We start from the raw sequence: 23,461 nt of genomic DNA, 5'->3' as shown, positions 1-23,461 counted from the left end.
TAATGCTCCCTTTACTCCCAATTTGCTGAGTGTTTTTAACATAAATGGGTGATGGATTTCACTAAATGCTTTTTCTGCTTCTATTGATATGACCATGTGGATTTTCTCTTTCATTTTGTTTACATGATGTATCACATTTATTGATTTGTGAACAATGTACTAACATCTATTCCCCAGGATAAATCCTTGATCATGGTGTATGATCTCTTTAATGTGTTGCCGGATCTGATTTGCTAATGTTTTGTTGAGGATTTTAGTGTCAAAGTTCCCCAGGGATATTGGCCTATAATTTTCTTTCTTTGTAGTGTCTTTATCCGGCTTTGGAATTAGGACAATGCTGGCTCTCAAAAAGCTTAGAAGTCTGCCCTCCTGCTGGGTTGGGGGTTTTTTAATTGTTTTGGAAGGAGAGGTGTTAGATCTTTGAGGGGTAGAGCCAGCCATACCATCTGCAGGCTCAGCTGCCCAGGGCTCAAGGGCATAGATCAAAAGTGTCTCCCCTTGGGGATGATGCTGGCATTGCACACGCGAGTGGGCTAAGCACTTCACTCTGGTCCCAGACATCAGCCTCCAAGCGTCTCACACTTTGAATCTCTTTGCTCTGAGCCACTGTCCCTTCCCCCCATGGAACTGCACACAGTGGGGTATTTGGGACCTGACAGGGCTAATCCAAACAGTGTCCCATTGGGACTGGTGCCCACAAGTTGTAGGAGGGAGGCGGGCACTTCTTCTTCTTCCTGGCATAGCATGGCTGAACCCACATGGAAGCTTGGATTTGCCTCCCTGCAATGCAGCCACACAGCCCAGCACTCACCCATCTGGCTCTCAGGCAGAAGCCTTCCTGGGAGACACAGTCTGAAAATCCCATCTCTGTGTGGCTCCCTGGCCCCCTACCCCTGTGCCACAGAACCAAGACGGACAGGGCCGCAGTTCAGCCCTGCACATCACTGTGCACAATTTCTCTGCACAGCTGGTCTCAGCAGGGTGGGGACAATCTTCCCAGCTCCAGGTAGGATCTGAACCCAGCAGGAGAGAGCCCAAGTCCCAGTTCCGCACAGTTCTGCTGTGCTGTGGAACACAGCAAGATAGGGCAAGCCGAGCAGCTAAACAGGTGAGGGTAGGGGTGCTGGCTGTGCGCTCAAGGTGGGGGAAACTGCTCTTCTTTCCCAAGCCACACAGTTTAATCGCTGGCTGGGTCTTCACCAAATGCCTCCCCAGGAAATACAAGACTCTACAAAGTCACTGCTGGGTGCAACCAGCAGACCCTTCCACAGGACCCAAGTGCAGCAGTGTGGCCTTGCCAGCAGTCGGAGTCCAGACCATAAACTGTCCAGGCTGGTGCCGTGCCAATAGGAGAGCTCTTCTCTGGGTGGAGCAGTCCCAGTAACCCGGCCCAGCTGAATCCCCACTGATTCCTACAGTCAGCTGTTCCGCAGTTTCCTCTTCCTGTCTCTGGTGCTCTGGGTCGGGGATCCTTGTACGGGGTGGTGACCGCACATTCCTAGGCAGACGGAATTCTGCAGCCATAATACCCTCCCCCAGCTTGTCAGCTGCTGCCACACCTGCCTGAGGGGGCTCTCACTTTCCGCATCTCCTCCCTTTTTACCAGTCTCTATGTGGCTTCTTCTGTCACAGTATCTCAATCAGCTAGCCTTCCCTTGGTTTTCCAGACTGATTGCTCTGACATTCAGCTGTAAGTCCGATACGGGACTGGGAGCAAGTGGTCACAACTTCTAGCTACTCTGCAGCCATCTTGGAATTCCTCACGTCTTTGAATTTTTAATTATTACTATTTTCGCCATTCAGTATTATTTTATAGTAATTTCAGGTGTACAGCATGGTGGCTAGACATTTATATAATTTACAGAGGGATGTACTCAGTAAGTGCAGAACCCACCTGGCACCACGCGTAGTTACTGCGGTGCTATTGGCTGCGTTCCCCATGCTGCACTTTATAGAACCGCGACTGTTTGGGGACTGCCGATTGTACCCCACTCCCTTCACCTTTTCTACCCAGTCCTCATCCCTCTGGCGCCTGTCAGTTTGTTCTCTGTACCTGTGAGCCTGTTTCCGTTTTATTTGTGAATCTGTGCTGTTCTTTGGATTCCACATGCAAGTGAGATCATATGGCATTTGTCTTTCTCTGTCTGACTTACTTTATTTAGACTAATAATACCCTCTAGGGCCATCAATAGACACCTGGATAAAGATGTGGTACCTACATATAATGGAATAGTGATCAGCCATAAAAAAGAATAAAATCTTACCATTTGCATTATTTGAACACTTCTAGGTGGGGAGTGCACTTTTCAAATGACCCGCATCCCCACTATACTGGCAGATCCCGCCTTATAGCTGACAGATTCACAGCTTTTGACACCTGCTGGGCCACTGAAGCCAGCCTGAGCTTATGACCCCACAAACAACCAGTATTTCCGTCTAGTGGGGGAAACGTGGAGCTCTCTGAGACAACTGCTTCCGATAGTTCCACTAGACAGAATATCCAAAAATACATAATACTTAGTATTTTGGCAAAATACTCAAATCTTTAAGTTTTTTACCGGCTTCTCCACTCTGAAAGTCAGTAACTGGAGACCTTTGACTGCCCTGCTTACTTGTCTTCAGCTGAGCAAGGCCACAAACCTCTCAGCTCAAAAATGCCCTCTGTCCTCATTACTCTGTGTTGTGTAAGGTCAGGAATGGTAACTATATCGTGCGTTCCACCCCGCCCAGGCCTTTGCCCACGGCAGACAGTAACCAATAATAAGTCTCTCTCCTGCTCAGCCCGCAGGGCAACCTAAAATTCTTCTCATCTACAGATACTATCAAAATTAGCACATAACTCACATATATTTGCCATCCCTAATATAGGTTAATATCGCTAATCTTAAAGATCTTAAAAATACGAGGGTTATCTTTTTTAAATTTTTATTTGGTGGTGAGAATGCAGTATGTCACCTCAGTTTATACCACATAGTATCTCTTTCCAATTGCTAAGGCAGATCTTATCATTTCTGTGAAAAGCTACTATTTCCCTCAAAACACAACAAACTAAAAAAACAGAAACAGTCATAAGTACACAGGCAAAAACTGTATGTATTTAATTATTTTAAGAGAAATAAATTGCCAAGTTTTTAACTCACACAAAACTTTCCTATCAAAAAAAATTTTTTTAATAACACTTCAGCACTTACAGAAATTTCAACAGAGAGAAATAAAAGTACATAAGGAGCAAAGGGTTGAGCAGATAAAGGGTGAGGAGGAAAGGGACAGGAAGAATGAATTTCAGTGAAAATCTTCAGAACGGATAAATGAAAGATCCAACATACGTTCTAAAAATTCATCATAATTTCACACATATGCAAAACCTTTGAAATTCCCATGAGAACAATAATTCATCTCATAAATAAACTTGTTTCAGCAAAGAGTATTTTGACATCTTAAGATTAGTTTTTCTGAAGGCAGAAACAACAGTTCGACCGCTGACGAACTCACTGGAGTTTCAAAAGACATGACTAAGGTCCTATGGTAACTGAGGAATACAAAAAATCGTGTCTTTTTAAAGACTGAAGTAACAAAGATTAACAAACAAAAAAAAGTGAAATTTTCATGAAATGCAGCATTCAGAACTTTCCAAATGACAATAAGGAATAAAAGAAAAAAACAGATGCTAGAAGAAAAGTAAAATAAAGCAGAACACCCTTAACACAGTGAAAATTTACTACTTTGCAGAAGTTTTATAAATCCTTTGTAGTCTCTATTTCTCTCCATAACATTCTAGTAGAACTTTTCAGCATTCCTGTTCATTATTACCCTTCATTTTTTCCTGCAACCCTGAAGTGTAAGTCAGATAGGAGATACCATTTTTAAAGATTAGAAAATTGTTTTACAGGTTTAGAAATTTACCCAGTCTGAGAGCTAGAGAGAGGCAAAACTGAGATTCTCGTGTTTGACCTCAGGACGATGTGTAGATCACACCTGGGAAGAAAAGACTGGGATTGCCTACCCTCCATGTCCTCTGAAAATTTAAACCAAACTGATGTTATATTTGTCAGGTTTTTTCTTTTGTTTTTGGTTTAAGCAGCAAACATTTATTTATTGCAGCTCTTGTCGATTTTCATTATAGGTGATATAAAAAGTTCAAAAGCAACTCCAAGGCCATTTTGTAAGTTTCCCCTCTTTCTAAACCCACTTCTTTTTAATCTTGTGCAAAGTGCCTACGATTAGGGTGCTGAGGAGGCACACAAAAATGGAGGAAAGGAGGACAAAACTCACTATTTTACTCTTCTCCTTCTACTTACCAGTGTGAGGAACTTGAGGCTGATTCCAGGATCCCCTAAGTAACTGATTGTTTTCTTATTTAACAACATGGAAGCTCTGCTAATAAGAATAATTAAGTAATTATTTTAATTAATTAATTTTAAGTATTTTAAGTAATTAATTAATTAAAAGGGAAATCCTGAGGCTTGATGGAGTGATTTGTCAGAAATAGACAGAGACTTTTGGAAGGATTTGATAGCAAAAATACAGTAAAAATTACGAACAACAGCAAACAAATTGCAGGGAGTGTGATCCCATGGGTTTCCTAAGGGAAAAGGGAGGACGTGCAGACTCACCTTTCACTGCCCTCCCTGCAAATCTAGTAGGTAGTGAGCACTTGATCTGAAACTCCCTGAAATGCATGTATACCCTTCAGCCTGCTCCCGCCAAGCTTACTTGTTTGTGTTTTATTGCAGACAGCACCCCAGGAGCCATAAGTAAGTTTTCTGGGCCTTCCTTCCCACTACACTTTTAGAATGTGTGAGACACTCATTCCTGCATGTTTTGACTTTCTCCTGCCAAACAGTCAACTCCTTTCTCCTTCTTATTCCCTCCCATTATCTTAACAAGCTGGGTGTCTCTGTGAGGAAGTGCTATCACTTTTAATTTTCTCAAAGTCTTGAGATCCAGCAGCAAAAGCAAGCGTGTTAAGAACCAGTGTTGGAGAGAAAGGCGGCAAGGCTTCCTGCTGGAAGTCCCAGCAGCACTGGGAGGAAGAGGGCAGGAAGTCTCCGCCCCCTGGCTGAGGGTCCCCAGGCTGTCACCGGTGGTTGTGTGGAATGTGCGTGCCCTGCTGTGAACAATGAGGACGTCTGGAAGAAGTGTCCAGACTGCATTTTAAATGCCGTTACAACAAATGTCTGTGGCAGAAGTCCTGGGAGGGAGTAAAGAGCCAGGGGTGGGTGAGAGGCAGTTGACTTAGAAAAGAAAAACAATGCTACACGGAAATGCATACACACTCTGAGATGTTACAGTCCTTTCTGTTCTTGCTGCTTAAAGTACGTCCAGGGAAGGAGCCCTCCCCCTACATCCTGCAGCTCCACTCTCAGTTCACAGTAGTCACTGGGCCCCCACGATGCAGATTGAAGAATAAACCTTATTTGCCCCTCAAATAGAGTGGGAATTTTGCTCCTGTTGCCTAAATTTCTGTTTTCCCAAAAATAATCGCAATGCATACTCTGTTCTTCTTTGCCAGATAACCACTCTAATTAGCTGTCTCGTTTTTTGTGAATTTTAGCTGGAGCTATTGGACCCATCAGTGAGTTCCTTTACTGTTTCCTGTTCTGACACGCCGGACCCTCTGCGGAATATGGGACCCTCTCCCCACTCCAGGTGTTCCCACTCCTGTACCTGCAGGCTTTCCCACTCATGCTTCTTGGTTGCATTTGAATCTCCCAGCACGTCCTGGTGCCCGAGTCATCAGGAAAAGCAAAAAGCCCTGAACGGTCACTGGGCTAAAGACAAGGGAAAGCCAAATAATTTTTATTTCAAATAACTAGCAGAAAAAAAATTCTTAGAGTTATGATAAAAAAAATAATCAAAACAGCTATCTGTGAGCTTTTCCTAAACTGAGGGAAGAGCTACAAGAATAAGACATTCTAGGAGAAGGCAAAACAATGAAGCATAATACAGACAAAGGAAGATGTGGAGATGAAAAACAAGATAAAGGAACCCCTTGCTCTCCACCCCTCTCAACTCTTTGAGACAGCTGAGCGGCGGAGGGGGGGAGAGAGGAAGGGCAGAAGTAAATGAGGAGAGCTGACGACCTTCAGTATGCCACAGATCTCTCCCCTGATAGGAGTGCTGAGTGACTCGACCTGCTGGGGGGGTTATGGGATTCCCTCTATAACTGTCGTCAGCCCGCAGTGGTAGTTCTCTCTCTGTTTGAGCTGCTTCGCAGATTCTTTAAAAACAATATTGGTTGCATGAGAAATCTGTTAACATCAAACCACACTGATTCTCCTCCTCTTTGTATTTCAGTGCAATTTTCAGCACCTATTCGTAAGTACCAATATTTGCCCCTCTCTGGTTCCTTTGATTCCTGCCCCACAAGGGCTTAAGGACTGACCTACCCTGTGTCCTGGGGACCATGTGCCTCAACCCCCTCAGCATTCCTATTGCACGGTTCCCACAGGATCTCTGCGTCCAGTGGAGAGGCTGCAAAGCCCATGGGCTAACCTAAGAACATAGAAACGAAAAGGGCCCTCTTAGTATTCATAATGTTCTCTCAGCAAGAGACTTTTCAAACAAGTCTCTAATGGAATGAGAAAAAAAGAAAGGAAAATGTAAGAAAAGAAGAGGCGTTACAAATTAGTATGGAATAAATCCCAATCCTCTTAAAGGTTTACCGCCACTGAGAACAAGGAGAGGCCTCTGTTCCCACGGTGCCACCTGGAGTCTGTGCGGTGACGGACCGCAGTGCACGCAGGCCTGGCCTTCCTCTGGTTTCCCTAATGCCGTTCCCTCCAGAGCGAGCAAGCTTCAGAGAATGGGTGTCCTCCCCCCCCCACCCCACCCCCGGGCCCAGGATGAAGCGTACTGACCTCTCTCCTCTCCTTCTCTCTGGTTTCTCAGCTGGAGCCACAGGACCTATCAGTAAGTTTTCCAATTCTCTACTGTGGGACATTTAATCTCCAGCAGTGTCTTAGAGGATCTTCTCTGACTTCATGTTGGGATTTGGGGTCCACAGTTTCGTGGCCTTTTGGCATTTTTCTACCGAGCATTTCAGTAAGTCAGTAATGATCCTGTGGATGTACATTGCACCGCTAAATACAAAGCATAATGTAGTTTTCCAGGGGCTTATCAAAATCACACAAGGACTTCTAAAAACATAGTGAGTTGGAGACAAACAAAATAATGGGAGACAGGAAGAAAATTAAGTGTGAATGGGGGATTGTTTTTAAATCCCCTACAAGGTTTAAATGGACTAAAGGGGTAACCTGCACCTAGAACCTTTGCTACTTACCTTCTCTGTGGACCCATCAGCAGAGGAAGCCTTCACATATGTGAGATTGCCTTAGCAACCCCGTAAGAACCAGCACCCCACCGCCCTGATGCAGCTGACCCCAGAGTCTTAAAGCGCTTACTGATCTCTTTTACTTCTTTTCTCTTTTCTTTCTTTATTTTAGAGCTGACTCAAAAGACCATTGGTAAGTCTCCTAGGCCTCAATTATTAATGCCTTTCGATCCTCCACAGTGCTTAGAACGCCCGTCTATTTTTATTTCGATGGTTAGTGCCCACAGACTCCAGGGCCAGGTGCTTCCACTGCCTTGTTATCCCGCCCAGAATTCCTAGAGCTTGGGTTCACCCAGCTTCCACATTTTAAAAAAAATATTAGGTCTGAAGCTGAAATACAAAGTGAAAAAAAAATACCCCCCAAGGATGGTCCTTTCTGAGCTGTTCCCACTTAAGTATATAAGCTAGCTCTTTAGCACCAATATGTAATCAAGATTTAGGGCATGTCACATATACTTCTTGCTTCCTGTGCAAATAATTTTTTATCGTTAGAGTATCTTCATTTCACAAAATAATGCAAACTTTAGGTTACTTTTCATTTCTAACTGTTCTGGAAAGTTCTCTCCAGGACAGTTGGATTCAATCTTCACCAACTCCTAAGAACTTGTCCTAATGTTATAAGTAATGGTGAGGTTCCAGGATGAGATCGCCCATAATATTACATGTTTTTTAATATATTTATTGACTGTGCTACTACAGTTGTCCCATTCCCCCCCCCCCACTCCGCTCCGTTATATTACATGGTTAGAAACTAACAGCAAGCAGTGACAGCTTCACACACTTATTACAGTGCTCCTAGCAGAAATTAAGAATTTTTTAAATTGTGAAACTAAAGAAGCATGACTTGAGGCCCCCCTATACTCATCTAACAATGAATATGAGTCCTGTGTTTGTACCTCTCGCATTCTTTGAGTGATTCCTGTAATGTCTTATCATTTTTCTAACCCTCACATGCATCGTTTCACTGGATCTACAAACATTCCAATGACGGTGGGTAACGGAGTGATATACGTGTCTTTGGAAATGAGGAAACCGAGGCTCAGGAGTAATTTCTCAAAGCGACAAGGGAGAGGGATGGTTAGTTAATAATGAAGTTAGAACTAGGTTTTGCTGATTCTTAGTTGAGTTCTTTCCACTACCATTTTGGGTTTTATAATGGTTTATTGGCAAAGAATAAAATGAACTAATGTTAGAATTCAGGCAACAAAATGGCCTGTGGGGAGCAGAAGTGAGAGAAAGTGCAATGCAAAGAATAAAAGAGAATGAAGATTCAAGTTAAAAAGTAAAAAAAAAAAAAAAAACACCAAGAGAAATTTTTAAAAAACAAACAGGAAAATTGGAAGAAAAGACTAAGTAAATTGGCAGATGGGAAAAGAAAGAAGAGTAAATGAACATAAATGAACATAAATAAAGCTAAAAAAAAAAAAAGGAAAGGACAAAGAGTCACGAATTAAAAGTGGAAAGGGTAAAGAAAATGCAGGGAAACCGAAGAAATAAAATTTGAAATGATTGTCTGCCCAGGACTTAGTGGCTCACACCAAAGGGCAGGAGGCCCAGGCCTTCTACTCCAGGATCACAGTCAAGGCAAATATCAAATTACTTTTGCAAAATACCTAAATTTTAACTTGACTACAGCTCATGGCCCAGGATATCCAGAACTGGTAAGCTACCTCCTAGCTTTCTGGGGGGCGGCTTGTGGGTCAGAACTGGGATACCTCCCATGACAAGTGCCGTGCCGTGAGGAGCTGCGGAGAAGAAAGATGCTGCGATGCGCGCTCCGAGGAGGGTGGTCCTTTTAGATTCAACTAACCACAGAAATTATCAGAGCCCTCCCCTGGCACCCCACTACTCAGTGGATCCAAGGCATGAAACACAGCTTTCCAGCAGGGCTGGATCAGCCATCCCTCTTGGGTGGCAATAGTCTTCCCAGTGGACTGTACAGGTGTCCACAGAGCCAGCCAGGAACTACTCTCTTTGGCCTCCGTTGGCTCCGTACCAGAGCTGTCCTGGCTTAGAAGCCCCAGGAGGCCAATGTCCTGTGAGAACGCCATATACGTCACCCACAGAGACCTCAGAAACACGCCCAAATGCACGGTCACCACACTCAGGGAGGCCAGAGCTGGGGCTTCCTAACAGGTATTTATAGTCCCCCCGCCGTTCGCACGCAATTTACCATCAAGGATCACTCTCATGCAAAAGCAATGTTGCCGAGTTAGCATGCAGGCTTACGATCTTCATCAGGTCACCAGAGAGTCAGTGCCAGAAAATCACCTGAGGGTCAACTTCCCAATAAAAACAGATTTTATTGACTCTGCCCACAGACTCTAAAGCTGAGCAAAGCCACAGTCAGTCAGTCAGTCCGTCAGTCCCCATAAGCTGGATACCGTGAGAAGACTGTCTCCTTACCTCCTACCGAATGCCTAGCCTGGACATATTAGTTTTTCAGAAACGCAGGTTTTAGTACAAGGGCATCCCTTGAAAAAGTAGCATCTTCTGGTATCGACAGGAAAGGAAAGTATAAAGTTTCAATTTTCCCTCATGTCTCCTAAGTTGACAGGATCCTAAAAAAAACCCTCTCCACAGACTGAAATATTGCAGAATACGCTAAGTGTCCCTTTTGCTTGTATTTAACATAGCTGGATGCGTTCTCCCTGATGCTCTCATTGCAGACACCACTTCCTCTCCCCTACTCTACCTGCCACAGCCCCACCCTAGAATAAAACTAATGAAAAATGTGTTCTTCATCCGAACACCCATACTAACTATGCCAATTTTAATTTCTTTCTAGTGCAAACCCCAGGACCTATTGGTAAGTCACCTGTGTATGTGTCAGCTCATATAGATCACTCAAATCCATAGTGGGTAGCACAACACTTTTCTAATAGATATGATACTCGTCTGTCAATAATCATGACAAGAACATTCCAAAGCGAAGGTACAATAGAGAGAATCTGAGGGAGGACGTAAGAAATGAGCAAGAAGACAAAAGAAAGATGGTTGATAGTGGAACAAAGTGATATGAAGAAAAAAATAGTGATGTGAAGGAGGGAAAGAAATACAATTAAGATTTCACCTGGAAGACCGGTAGTGAAAGGCAAGAATGAAGTGGTTATCCTTCCAACTAGAGTTACAAGTGTCGGAAATAAAGATCTGATTCTATGGAAAGGCTGTAGTACAGCAGGATTTAAAATATTTAATCCTGAAAATCAGGATTTAGGAATTCCCGGGAAACCATTGTCCCTGCTCTCCCATCGAAAACATCAATGGCGCGTGTGTTTTACATGTTCAACAACCACAGTATGTTTGTTTCTGTTTTCAGTACAATATGCTGGCTCCAGTGGTAAGTCCCTTATCTGCTTCTTCCCTCTGGTGTGACTGATCTTCCTCAGTGTCTAGAGGCTCTGGTTCCTGTCTTGTCATAAAAACACTGGTATTAAACATGTTTTCAAGCTTCCCAGATTTCACCTGCCAAGAATTCCCCAGGGTTATTTTTTTAGGAAAAAGAGCGAGAAAATTCCCCTAGTAATGGTCACAATGGCTTCTATAACAATATAGAAGAACTCTCTGAAATAGTAAGGGTAGCTTTCCAGTTCTGACAAGATTTATAGTTTACAAAGGGCCTACTCAAAGAAAATGAAGACCATATAGAGAAAATGAGAAAAGGAAAGCAAAATTTAAAAATAAATGTAAGACTAGGAAAAGATATTCAAATTTAAATATTCTTTCCACTGTTTCTGTAAACGCTTCACCCTTCTCCCCCGTTCTCCTCTCCCCACTCCCCTCTGGTCACTGTCAGCCTGTTCTCAATTTCAATGTCTTTGGTTATATTTTGTTCGCTTGTCCATTTTGTTGATTAGGTTCCAGTTAAAGCTGAGATCTTAGGGTATTTGTCCCTCACCACCTGGCTTATTTATTTCACTTAGCATAATGCTCTCCGGTTCCATCCATGCTGTCCCAAAGGGTAGAAGCTCCTTCTTTCTTTCTGCTCCATAGAATTCCATTGTGTAAATGTACCACAGTTTTTGATCCACTCATTTACTGATGGGCACCTAGGCTGCTTCCAGCACTTGGCCTTGTAACTGTGCTGCTATGAACATTGGGGTGCATAGGTACTTTTGAATTGGTGGTCCAGGGTTCTTAGGATATAATCCTAGCAGTGGACTTGCCAGGTCAAAAGGCAGTTCCATTTTTAGTTTTCTGAGGAAATTCCACACTGTTTTCCACAGTGGCTGCACCAGTCTGCATTCCCACCAACAGTGCACTAGGGTTCCCTTTTCTCCTCAACTTCTCCAGCACTTGATGTTTATTGATTTGTCTATGTTGGCCATTCTGACCGGTGTGAGGTGGTATCTCATTGTGGTTTTAATTTGCATCTCTCTGATGGCTAGTGATGCTGAGCATCTTTTCATATGTCTCTGGACCCTCTGTGTGTCCTGCTTGGAGAAGTGTCTGTTTAGGTCTTTTGCCCGTTTTTTAATTGGGTTGTTTGTCTTCTTAGAGTGGAGTGGTGTGAGTTCTTTATATATTTTGGAAATCAAACCCTTGTCTGAGGTATTATGGCAAATATGTTTTCCCATATGGTTGGTTATCTTTTCATTTTAATACTGTTTTCTTTAGCCATGCAGAAGCTTTTTATTTTGATGGCATCCCATTTGTTTATTCTTTCCTTTATGTCCCTTGCTTTAGGGGACATATCAGTGAAAATATTGCTGCGTGGAATATCTGAGATTTTCCTGCCTATGTTCTCCTCTAGGACTTTCATGGTGTCATGACTTATATTTAAGTCTTTTGTCCACCTTGAATTTATTTTTGTGTATGGTGTAAGTTGGTGGTCAAGTTTCATTTTTTTGCATGTAGCTGTCCAGCTCTCCCAACATCATTTGTTAAAGAGGCTATTTTTGCTCCATTTTATACTGCTGCCCCCTTTGTTGAATATTAATTGACCATAGAGATTTGGGTTTATTTCTGGGCTCTCTGTTCTGTTCTATTGGTCCATGTGTCTGCTCTTATGCCAGTACCAGGCTGTTTTGAATACAGTGGCCTTATAACACAGTTTGATATCAGGTATTGTGATCCCTCCTACTTTGTTTTTCTTTCTCAAAATTGCTGCAGCTATTCAGGGTCATTCATGGTTCCATATTAATTTTTAAAGTGTTCGTTCTGTATCTGTGAAATATGCCATTGGTACTTTAATACCTATTGCATTGAATCTATAAATTGCTTTGGGTAGTATGGACATTTTGATGTTAATTCTTCCAATCCATGAACACGGTATATGCTTCCATTTATTTGTGTCTTACTTAATTTCTTTCTTCAGTGTTGTGTAGTTTTCTGAATACAGGTCTTTTACCTCCTTGGCTAGGTTTATTCCTAGGTATTTTAGTTTTCTTTTTGCTATATCAAATGGGATTGGTTTCCTGGTTTCTGTTTCTGTTATTTCATTGTTGGTGTACAAAAATGCCTTTGATTTCTGAATATTGACTTTGTATCCCACCATTTTGCCAAATTCATTTACTAGGTCGAGCAGTTTTTGGTGGAGTCTATAGGACACAATCAAGGGAAGGAGGTGAGGATGGCTGGGGTGGTAGGCAGAGGTGGGGGGGAAAGGCAGAAAACTGGACTTGAACAATAATAAAATAAAATAAATTAAATAAATAATATAATATAATAAAATGAAGGAATAAATAAATAGATAAGAAAATATTCTTTCCAGTTCCCTGGGGAAGTCTACCAGGCAATACCACTCAGGGCCTAGTCCACCCTAAGTTCCTGAAGTCCTACACACACACACACACACACACACACACTCTCTTTCAGGGAACAGGATATGACAGCAGGTGGGCTGCAGTTACAGGATTTGGCAGGAGCACCTGGCAACTACAAAACGCGAACGGAAAAGAGTGAGGAGAAGCTCACACTGGGGCGAACAGGGCAACGATGGAGTGTCAAAACCAAGCCCCCGGTGCGGTTGGTTGGAAATTCTGAGTCTGGACAGCACGTGGCAGCTCCAAAGTTTAAGCCAAACAGGAGAAAAACTATCAGAAGGCAGGTCCGAGGCACTGAAACATTTCTTCACTAGCTGAGCTCAGACACTGTGCTAAGCACTGGGCATAAAGTCATGAATAGGAGAGAGATGTGGCTAACCTCTGGTCCAAGGGGTTTACAGTGCTACAAGATATCTCAGAAAAATAATCTCAGCGTGTGAAGAGGGCAGGCAGTCTCCAACACAATCACCCCGTGACCACTGAAGCTGGCGTGCCCGCCCTAAACGCCCCGCTGGTTGTGTATGAACAAGAGCCGTCATTTACTGGCTATTCCCCCAGATCAAGGCTGTCTCTCTCAGTACTCTTGATTGTCACCAAGACCGACAGCCTTGGGAGGTCTCATAACTCTTACAGCGGAAAATACATAAGCCAGCTCACCTCAGAGGGTTTCACTGTGGCTAAGGCAGAGTCTCATCTGGCCGGAAGCCCCGAATAGCCGCTACGTGCCGGAGAACCTGTATGTACCTGTGGATTCCCTTTTCCTATTTTTCATCACTGCTTAAGTCCTCCCCCCTGTGTGTACGCACTTTAAAAATACGAAGTGGGCACATGAAAACATGCTGCTACATTTATTTCTTTCCAGCTTCCCCCTAAATTACAGGCAATTTGAAGAAAGTACAAAATGCATTGATTAATTTTCCTTAATTAGTAAAATGAGTGTTTCAAGTTGCACTCATAAAGAGAAGGAATGGGAAGAACACTTCAAGTTCATTAAGAGGTTAGGTAGGAAAGTAAGATGAGTGAAAATGAGAATGACAAAAGGTCTTTAGAGCAATGGGACAGGCCTCATGGTCATGCCCCTGCCCCAGACCAGAAGGAACAAGCCCAGGGGCACCGAACATGAGGATGGGTGCCTAAGCCCAGACGCGGCAGAGCTAAGGGGCAGGTTTCAGAGCTCACTGCGTCCTCTTTGCAGTTACCCTTTCTCAACCATTACAGGAGAACAGACATCTCTTGGTTCTACACACACTGATTTCTCCCTTCTTTTTCCCTTTTATTTTTTTATCAGCTGGAACTTCAGAAATGACCAGTAAGTTCCCGGCCTATTCTTATGTGATAGTTCCATTCAGCTTTCTACAGGGTCTGGCATCCTCTGTTTGTGTCTAGAAATTCATGTTCCTTTGCCCACACTCTAGCTGACCCCCCCCAAGGAATGAATGAGTTGGGGGAAATATAAACCCCACTTAATTAGCCAAATTGTGGGCGTGTATATGTATGTGTGTGTGTGTGTGTGTGTGTATATACATCAGAGGAAACTATCCAAAGTTTAATGTGGCTTGTCAAGAAGGGAGGGAGGATATTTGCGTTAATGAATGAAATCTCACACGGGATAGCAGAAATAGGAAGAAAAGTGAAGGCAACTGAGTTTAAATTACTAATCCCCTGTAGGATTTTTTTAAGTTAGCAGTCGTTGCACACAGGGAAGAGATAAAGCATCTCGCCTTCCCGCATCCTCTCAAACTAAGCAGGCGGTCCCCTGCTTTCCCAGTCCGGGGCACTACAGCCCCTACCAAGGTTTGCTGCTTTCTCCATGGCCGTCCCTGACATTCCCTCTCAGCGTCGCAGGAAAACCGGTTCCTCTTTCACCAGCTTTTCCATATTGATTTCTCTCTTTGTTTTTCAGCTACAGAATCTTCTTGTAAGTTTGACTCTCTCTTCATGACGAACTCATCTATCTCCATCAGCATCTGACAGGTCTTCCTCAACCAAAATGTAGCTATCTATATTGGGACTCTAATAGTGAAAAGGTCCTATTTCCTTGACCCCTTATTTTTCCATTACTCAGAATTCCAGTAGGTTGCTAAGAGGTTTCTAGAATATTTACTGACTCACATAAAAATTTAACAGCAGGGAAAAACTTTTCTCTAGGGCTCTAAAGGTTGTCACTTACTGACTTTCCATACAGAAGGAAAAGGAATGAAAGTGGGGCTATGGATGACACTTCTGTTTTCCAGCTGGGTCATCTATAGGAACAATTAGCAAATTGTTCGTTTGTTTCTCTGCCGTGCACTTTTCAAAGGCCAGCGATCTCTACTGGAGCTAGAGTTGCCCTCAGAAGCTCGAAACTCCCATTTTCTTAGTCTTTTGCTCCCCCCATTAACTAGCATTTCACCAGCTGATGATGTAAGTTTTTCGAAAAGGTCAGATGTCTCTAATCAGAAAAACTTTTCAAGCAGTTATATCACTAATAAATTTACTTATAGAAAAAAATGAATAGCACAGGAAACAAGAAGGGGGGAATAAGAAATCTCTCTGCTTTTTTTCCAGCGGGATCAACTCCTCGCACAATCAGTAAGTCTGCGTGTTCATTTGATTCTCTGCCGTGGGGCTGAGTTGGTCTCCAGCGGGGCCAGAGAGACTGACTTCTCTCTCCTTACTGCTCTCTGGCCCCGCTGGGATATGAAGGGGGTGAGGTCCATATGGGCCTCTTGCTGCCTCATTTACCAAAATCACTCTGGGTTATTAATGATACATTGAAAATCTAACACTTCATTGACATAAATATGAGAGGGGAGAAAAATGTGCTTAGTCATAGGGACCATCAATAAGGGACTGTCTACAGAAAAGGAAAAGAATGATAGGAGAGAAAGGAGGAGATAAGAAGTTTCTAAAACAGTTTTTCATTTGGACGTCCTGCCCACCTGGTCCATTCTTCCACATTTGGGTTCCAAGATGTCTAAGGAAACCTCCCCTGAGTACATAGGGATTTTAGGGGCATAATTCTTGGTATGTTGCTTCCAGCTTACCAATAATTCTGTCAGCTTCTTACTAATTCTACGGAAAAAATCGAGGGCAGAGGGGAGAGTTTCTCAGCAGTTAAAAACAGCCTGTTACAAGGGACTTCACAAATTGAAAACCAAATTGAACAGGGAAGAAAGGAAAAGGAGACAACAGTTTTTTCTGTTCTGTTTGCAGCTGGACCGACTCCACACGCCGTCAGTAAGTCTTTCTATGTCTCCTCCACTTCGGGTCCTGTACCCGGGCCTTTCCGGGCCAAGGCTGGGATCTCCGGGCATGGGGTGCACACTTCCTTAAACACTTACCTTCCCTTATCAAAATTCCATGAAATTATTAATAATTTTTTTTGAAATTTCAAAACCTGCTGATTTACATTAAAAGTAAATAAAACCGAAGGGAACATTTTCCCTATTGTTATGACCTACTGAGAAGGAACTCTCTAAACAGAAGAAAAAATTAGTGGGAGAGAAAAGGATTACAAAGATGCTTTGTTTGTCTTTCAGCGGCTCCACCTGCAAAGCCCAGCGGTAAGACCGTTTTCTGTTCTTACTGCTGTTCTCAACAAGGCGGGGGGACCAGCCTTCGCCCGCTCATTTCTAACTCTTGTGCAGCAGCCTGGTGCCCACAGCTCCCAGTTTCCTCTGCCTCCTGCTCATCAGCTTTCTCTTCCTGTGAAGTAAATTTACATTTACTTAATTTCAAATATATATTTACTTCACATGTCCTATGTGGGAAGAATTGTATAGGTGCTTAAATTATATTATCCCATTTAATCTTTTTTTCCTTTTTATTCAATTTGTTGGGGTGGCGCTGGTTAACAAAATTATCCAGGTTTCAGGTGTACGATTCTGTAACACATCATCTGCACACTGTACTGTGAGTTCACCAGCCCAAGTCACGTCCCCAGCCACTACCATTTATCCCCCCGTACCCTCCTCTACCTCCCTCCACCCCTCTCTCCAGCAATCACCACGCTCTTGTCCATGTCCATGAGTCTTTTTCTCCTTTTTTTCACTTTTTTGCTCAGTCCCTCCCCCCGTCCTGACAGCTGTCTACTTAATCTTTAGAGTACCTCCATTAACCTCTTGGTAAGGGCTAAGAAACTGAAGCCACACGCCTGCCGAAGACTAACATCATAGAACCATCATTTGAACAAAGCTGTGTCACTACCAAGCTTCTCCCTACACAAATAATCCTCCCCAGAAAGACCTGTTTCTTTCAAACCAGTATCTAATAACATCGATTTGATTTTTCAGGTCCACCTGTGGTACCCCTAAGTAAGTACGACATCTGCCTCCTACTTTGGCTCTCTTTGTCTTTGGCCTTGAAAGTCTGAGGGACTTGGTTCTGTTAAAAGATTTGAGTTTCGCATTGCTCTCTTGCTTCCTTATTACCCAGCTTCCCCTACATTATAAATTTAAGAGAATACTGACTGAAAGAAGGACTAAGCTAACATTTGTCAACAAAAAAAAAACTGAAGAATATTAAAAAAATAATACAGGTAGGCAGAATTTTTGAGAGAGAGAAAGACAAAACGTCCAAAATAATGTTTAATTGGAGAGAGACCTTTGAGTGCTCCCTCAAAGATCACAGTTCTACTCAAAGGAAACAGAAAGATCCAGTCTGAGACTGAACCCAAAGCTGCTCAGGTCCAAGAAGTGAAGAGGACTTTTAAGGAAACCCTGTTAATTGCATATCACATCATCGCTGCTTAATCTCGTATCTAAGTCTGCGTTACATACTTGAAGATGCTATCTTCCTACGCCCACCCCAGTCCTCCAGCAGACTGTAGTAGATGCTACTACGTTTTTTCTATTTAAGAAAAGTTACATGGATTTCTTCTGCTTATTTTTAGTGATTTCACAGAGAACCTCAAGTAAGTGCTTTATTTCTCTCTCATCGAATGTGGGGCTTTTCCTGAGCTTTGATGTCTCTACTTCCAGGCGTGCGAGAGAGTGGACTTACGTTTCTTATATTTGTTCGGGTCCACCTCTCCCAAAGGCCTCTAGAGTAGAATTGCAAGACAATTTTTTTGTTCATAACCATAGGATTTACCATTATTTCAGTTCTTAACTCAGTTACCCAGGTAACAGACACCCATAGTGACTCAACATTTAAACCAGATCAAGCGCTGACAATGGTGATATTTAATACAGAATTCACAAAGTCAGTAGCACACTGTGTACTAACTTTCCACAATTCAAATCCGGTTCTCACTTATGTGTACGTTACAAATGATTTTTATGCAATCCCAATATTTCCTGAGGTTCCTCAGATTGAAATTAAATCACATTAATATTACAACACTAAGTTCCTATCAGGTTAAAAATTCAGATATCGACAGAGCCCAGGCAGGTAACATAAATGAGTGAGGTGAGATACATCCCCTAGGAACCGTGGAGAATGGGAAGGTCACTTACAGTGTAAAGAGAGCAGCTGCTGCTCAGCTGCAGCCAATCTCTCCATGCAGGAATGCAGATGCAGAGCTGCCAAGGCATCTCACTTAATCCAGAAGTTAAGTTAAAAAAAAATCTCAATTTTTGAAACGCGATGGACATCTGGGTCACTCTGACAGATTACCAACATGCTCACATACATTCACCCCACACTCCCACCTCAACACATGCTGAATGTACTCTAGAATAATAGTTTTTTAGTAATTTCAATAATGTTAGGATACAGGGATTGGTACTGGAAAAGGGAGAATTGGAACCCTTAACCCAGTATGGTCTGTGTTCCTCTGAAGTTCCCATCTACGCATTCTTTCTGAATCCTGAGCAAGGAAGCCAAGCAGCTAAATACTCTCACTGCACAAGTGAAAAGACTTGTCTGCAGACCCAAGGGCGGGGTTGGAAGCCTAAGATGCCCATGTTTAGGCACCTGCCCTATAATTGGGAACAGGGACCAAGGCCCACCTGAGGTCAGTAGTGGGATTATTGGTCTTGCAAATAGAAATTATAATCCAGAATCTAAATTGAATAAATAGTGTTCTTTTCAGTAGAGGCATCAGAAAGGATGGGCAGGAAAGGAAATGTAAAAATCCAAGACCCAAGGGATTGCAAGGAGGAAAAATGGTATGCCAAAGGAAGTAGGAAATATGCTACCACTTTTTGGCTGCCTTGGTCTTGGTTGCTAATTTTTTTTTTTATTAAAAATACATAGCCAAGCCCTGGTCAGATGGCTCAGTTGGTTGGAGCATCATCTCATATGCCAAAAGGCTGTGGGTTCAGTCTCTGGTCAGGGCACATACCTACGTTGTAGTTTTGATCCCCCATAAGGGCATGTACGAGAGGCAACTGATTAGTGATTCTCTCGCAGATCAATGTTTCTCTCTCTCTCTCTCTCTCTCTCCCCACAGTCCTCTCTCTAAAATCAATAAATATATCCGTAAGTGAGGAATACATACATACATACATACACAGACTAGCTTAAGCATAAAATGGAGGGATTAGAATGATTTCCATGGAACATAAACCGAATAGGAATACATTGTAAGGAGAAGTTAAAATTAAGCCCTTTGCAAGATGCGTGACCAAGTGGAGAGAGGAAGTAGAAGCTGCATCTCAAAAGCAAAGTAAAAGTTTCAACATCTATGAGAAGGCAGCCAAAGCCTCAAGACCCAATATAGTAAGAGCTGGAATTGGGCCTCCCTGAGTGAAGCTAGGAGCAGAAAATACACTGCTTGTCTAAGGAGGGGAACCAAAATACGTCATCCATCTGATCCGGCCATGGAAACAAAGACCACCCACACAGGTCCGGACCTAATTCTGACAAGGTGCAAAGTCTTACTGGAAGTGCACTGTCCACACAGCGTGGGAACCCCAAGTCAAATGGGCAAGCTCTGGTTTGTTGAGAGTGAACCCTGATAGCTAGGGCAGTAGCAATCATGAAACTCCCCACAGGAAGGTATCCACAACCCAGATTCACAGGATAAAACACCCACAGAGATAACTCCCAAGGAATAAGAGACTTCCAGAAAATTATGACAGGTATGAGGAAATCCAGCACCGTGTGAGTGACACGTCACAAGCCCTAGTGAGCTGGAGGGTTCCGACCACAAGAAATAAGGCTGTAGCAATCTGAAGAGCACTAAAGTAACAAACTGAAAATCATCAAACATATGAATGCATTTAACAAGTATACATATAGTGTTCCAGGACAGGCGTTATCTTGGGCACCAAGAATATAGCAGGAAAAAGACGAAGACCTTGCACTCAAAGAGTTGACATTTCAACTTGGAGTCATTATACTTCCTGATGTCAAACTAAATTACAAAGCTATAGTAATCAAAACAGGATGGTACTGGCATAAAACAGACATAGACCAATGTAACAGAATTAAGAGCTCAGAAATAAAGCCGTGCACATGCAATCATTTCCTATGTGACAAGGGAGCGAAGAATACTCAATGAAGAAAGGATAATCTCTTCAAAAAATGGTGGTGGGCAAATTGGACATTCTCATGCAAAAGAATGAAATTAGACCCCGACATTATACCAGTCATAAAAAGTAACCTAAAAGACTGGATGAAAGACTTAAATGTAAGAAGCAAAACTGTAAAACTAGAAGGTGACACAGGGAAAAAGCTTCTTGACATCGGCCAAAATAAACAAGTAGGGCTAAATCAAACTAAAAAATTTCTGCACTGCAGAACAAACAATAAGCAAAATGAGAAAGGAACCCACAGAATGGAAGAAAATGTTTGCAAACTATCTGCTAAGGAGTTATCTTGTATATATGTTGTGTGTGTGTGTGTGTGTGTGTGTGTGTGTGTGTAATGACCAGGATATGGAAGCAACCCAAGTGTCCATCAGTCAACGAGTGGATAAAAAGGTTGTGGTGCACATATACAATGGAATATGATTCAGCAATTTAAAAAATGACATCTTACTATTCGCGATCACATGGACAGACTGAGAGGATATTGTGCTGAATGAAAGAAGTCAGACAGAGAAAGAAAAATCCCACATTGTTTCACTTACATTTGAGATCGAAAGAGCAAAATAAATGAACAAAGTAGAAGCAGACTCGTAGGTACAGAGAACAGACTGATGATTGCCACAGGAAGGGGTAGGGAGTTGAGGGGAAAGGGGGAAAGGATTGAGAAGTTAGTCATAAACAGATATTTATGCTTATGGAGAAAACAGAAAAGTTTCTGAAATCAGCCTAAAGAGCAGTGATTAGCAAACAAGGATCATAATGGTCACGATAAATCAGCACAATCACCCCAAAGAAGTGATGGGGAAAGAGGAGCAAGAAGAAGAAGACAATGAAATGTAAGTGACATTAAAATCTTACCAGTCAATGACTAACACAAATTTAAAACTTCTAAAAAGAAAAAGTTAAAACTTCTTATTGAAACCAAACACTACAAAAAAAAGGTTAAAAGACGAGAGGCGGTCAGACTGAGAATATATTTGCAGTATGAATAATTATCAATGTTATCAGCATTAAGAATATATCAATATAAATACAATGCATAATCAATAAGAAAAAGAAATTAAACAGGATAAAAATAAACGTCACAAAATAGGGAAACTGAATGTCTAACAAACAGAAGCAAAGTTGCTAACTCGCTTTCATGATCAAGAATCCAATGTAAAAATGCGATACTACTTTTCTCAAAATATATTGGCCAAAATTTTAAAGCCTGGCAAGATCAGTTGTTTGTTGGGTTGTGTGATAAAGCAGGAACCCTCGTTCTCTGAAAAGCCATTTGTCTGTATCTAGACTAAACATGCGCGTACCCGTGAATTCTACTCCTAGTTGGAAACACTAGAGAAAAGTCTTAGATGTGAACAAAAGAAGGCGTGTACAGAGATGTTTGTCACGATGTTTTTAATAATAAAAAATCAGAAATAAGTTAATCTGATGTATACCGATAAGAGAGCGTCCTATGCAGCGGTTTAAAATGGATAAGAACTGTGTGGGTCTGTGTATAATCAAGGAAACGTCTCAAACTCTCAAACCATAGTGTCGAATGAAACGAGCCAGACGCAAAGCACAGGGTGGGGCAAAAACAGGTTGATACTTGTTCGTAACAAATAATATAATAAATAATCATACAAGGATAAATTCTGTGTTTTGTGTACTTGTCACTGTAAACCTGCTTTTGCCCCATCCATCCTGCATTTTCAGATATAAAATAATATTAAAGATGGCAAATGCAATTAAAGCAAAAGAATTTAAGTCCACAGTGTTGCTTAGAAATCCACGTATTTTATAAAAGTACTTTTTAAAGGTCTTGGGTACACACCAAAACCATAATAATAGTTGCCTCCAAAGAGCAAAAGGAAGAAAAGGAACCTGGGACCAGGGATTCAAAGGCACTTGAGCTATCTCCATAATATTGTTTCTCTTAGAAGAAATTGGGGAAAAAATATGACCAGTGTCACATTACAGATAGTATGACTATTGATTCCTGAGATGGTATCATTTAAATATTTTAATGTCTCAAAATGAAAACAAAGCAAATAAAACAAACATACTGTGAAACCCTGAGGAAGCAGGTCAACACGGCAAACCTGGCTGCGGATCACCGCCGTGCCCACCTGCCAAAGACCTCCTGCAACGTGTTGTCCCTTCAAGCCCTGGGAATCTGCAAGGGAGTGACCCCACACCCTCACCGCTGGTCTATCAGAACAAGCTTTCTCCATTGTTTTTCTTTTTTTGTTTTTAACCACTGTCCATGAGGCTATCTGAAGGAACTCCATGGCTAATGAATGCTCTTCTTGGTCAAGGGTGCCGCCTCTGATGTTGGAAAAAAACACTGATCCTCAAAGTGCCTCGTGGTGCTGTGTGCACTTCCACACTGAATGAACACTTCTCAACGCTAGTCCAACCCAAGTTTATACTTATAAACCAACAGTTTTCTCCCGGGTAGGTTTTTGCATTCTTACATGAGGCAGTTTGGTTACTCGGAGTCATAGTATACTAATTATCTCCTTTTCGTATCTTGCTTTTCACTTGATCTCTGCCTTGCTTTTTCACACCTGGCATTTTCCAGTGATTTCCTAACACAAAAGAGCAAGCTGCCCTTAAAAGTGTGTTAATTATTTCACCTCTTGCAAATAGAAAATTATTTATAACTTTGAAATTATTATTCCTAGCCTCAAGTTTTCAAAAACTATTTTTTTAAGATTTTACTTATTTTCAGAGAGGGAAAGGGAGGGAGAAATAGAGGGAGAGGAATTATCAGTGTGTGGTTGCCTTTCCAGGGTCCCCTACTGGGGACCTGGCCCACAACCTAGGCGTGTGCCCTGAGTGGCAATTGAATTCCGCAATAATTTGGTTCGCAGGACCGCACTCAATCCACTGAGCCACACCAGCCAGGGCAAGTTTTCAAA

General features: G+C 42.3%; 1 protein-coding gene across 1 annotated transcript in view; it reads left to right on the top strand.

Annotated features, from left to right (window-relative positions):
* Window positions 1-23,461, top strand: part of TSBP1 (testis expressed basic protein 1) — a 59,494-nt gene that overhangs the window by 30,666 nt on the left and 5,367 nt on the right. The window contains exons 10-23 of the mRNA XM_053914056.1: window positions 4,124-4,162; window positions 4,734-4,754; window positions 5,555-5,575; window positions 6,298-6,318; window positions 6,892-6,912; window positions 7,446-7,466; window positions 10,122-10,142; window positions 10,653-10,673; window positions 14,387-14,407; window positions 15,646-15,669; window positions 16,294-16,317; window positions 16,620-16,643; window positions 17,373-17,393; window positions 17,972-17,992. Coding sequence (XP_053770031.1) covers window positions 4,124-4,162; window positions 4,734-4,754; window positions 5,555-5,575; window positions 6,298-6,318; window positions 6,892-6,912; window positions 7,446-7,466; window positions 10,122-10,142; window positions 10,653-10,673; window positions 14,387-14,407; window positions 15,646-15,669; window positions 16,294-16,317; window positions 16,620-16,643; window positions 17,373-17,393; window positions 17,972-17,992 — 321 coding nt within the window. The remainder of the gene's footprint in view (window positions 1-4,123; window positions 4,163-4,733; window positions 4,755-5,554; window positions 5,576-6,297; window positions 6,319-6,891; window positions 6,913-7,445; window positions 7,467-10,121; window positions 10,143-10,652; window positions 10,674-14,386; window positions 14,408-15,645; window positions 15,670-16,293; window positions 16,318-16,619; window positions 16,644-17,372; window positions 17,394-17,971; window positions 17,993-23,461) is intronic.

The sequence above is a fragment of the Desmodus rotundus genome, chromosome 11 (genome assembly GCF_022682495.2).
Source record: "Desmodus rotundus isolate HL8 chromosome 11, HLdesRot8A.1, whole genome shotgun sequence".
Taxonomy (NCBI): domain Eukaryota; kingdom Metazoa; phylum Chordata; class Mammalia; order Chiroptera; family Phyllostomidae; genus Desmodus; species Desmodus rotundus.
The sequence above is the reverse complement of the archived record's forward strand: the minus strand, read 5'-3'. Positions and strand labels throughout refer to the sequence as shown.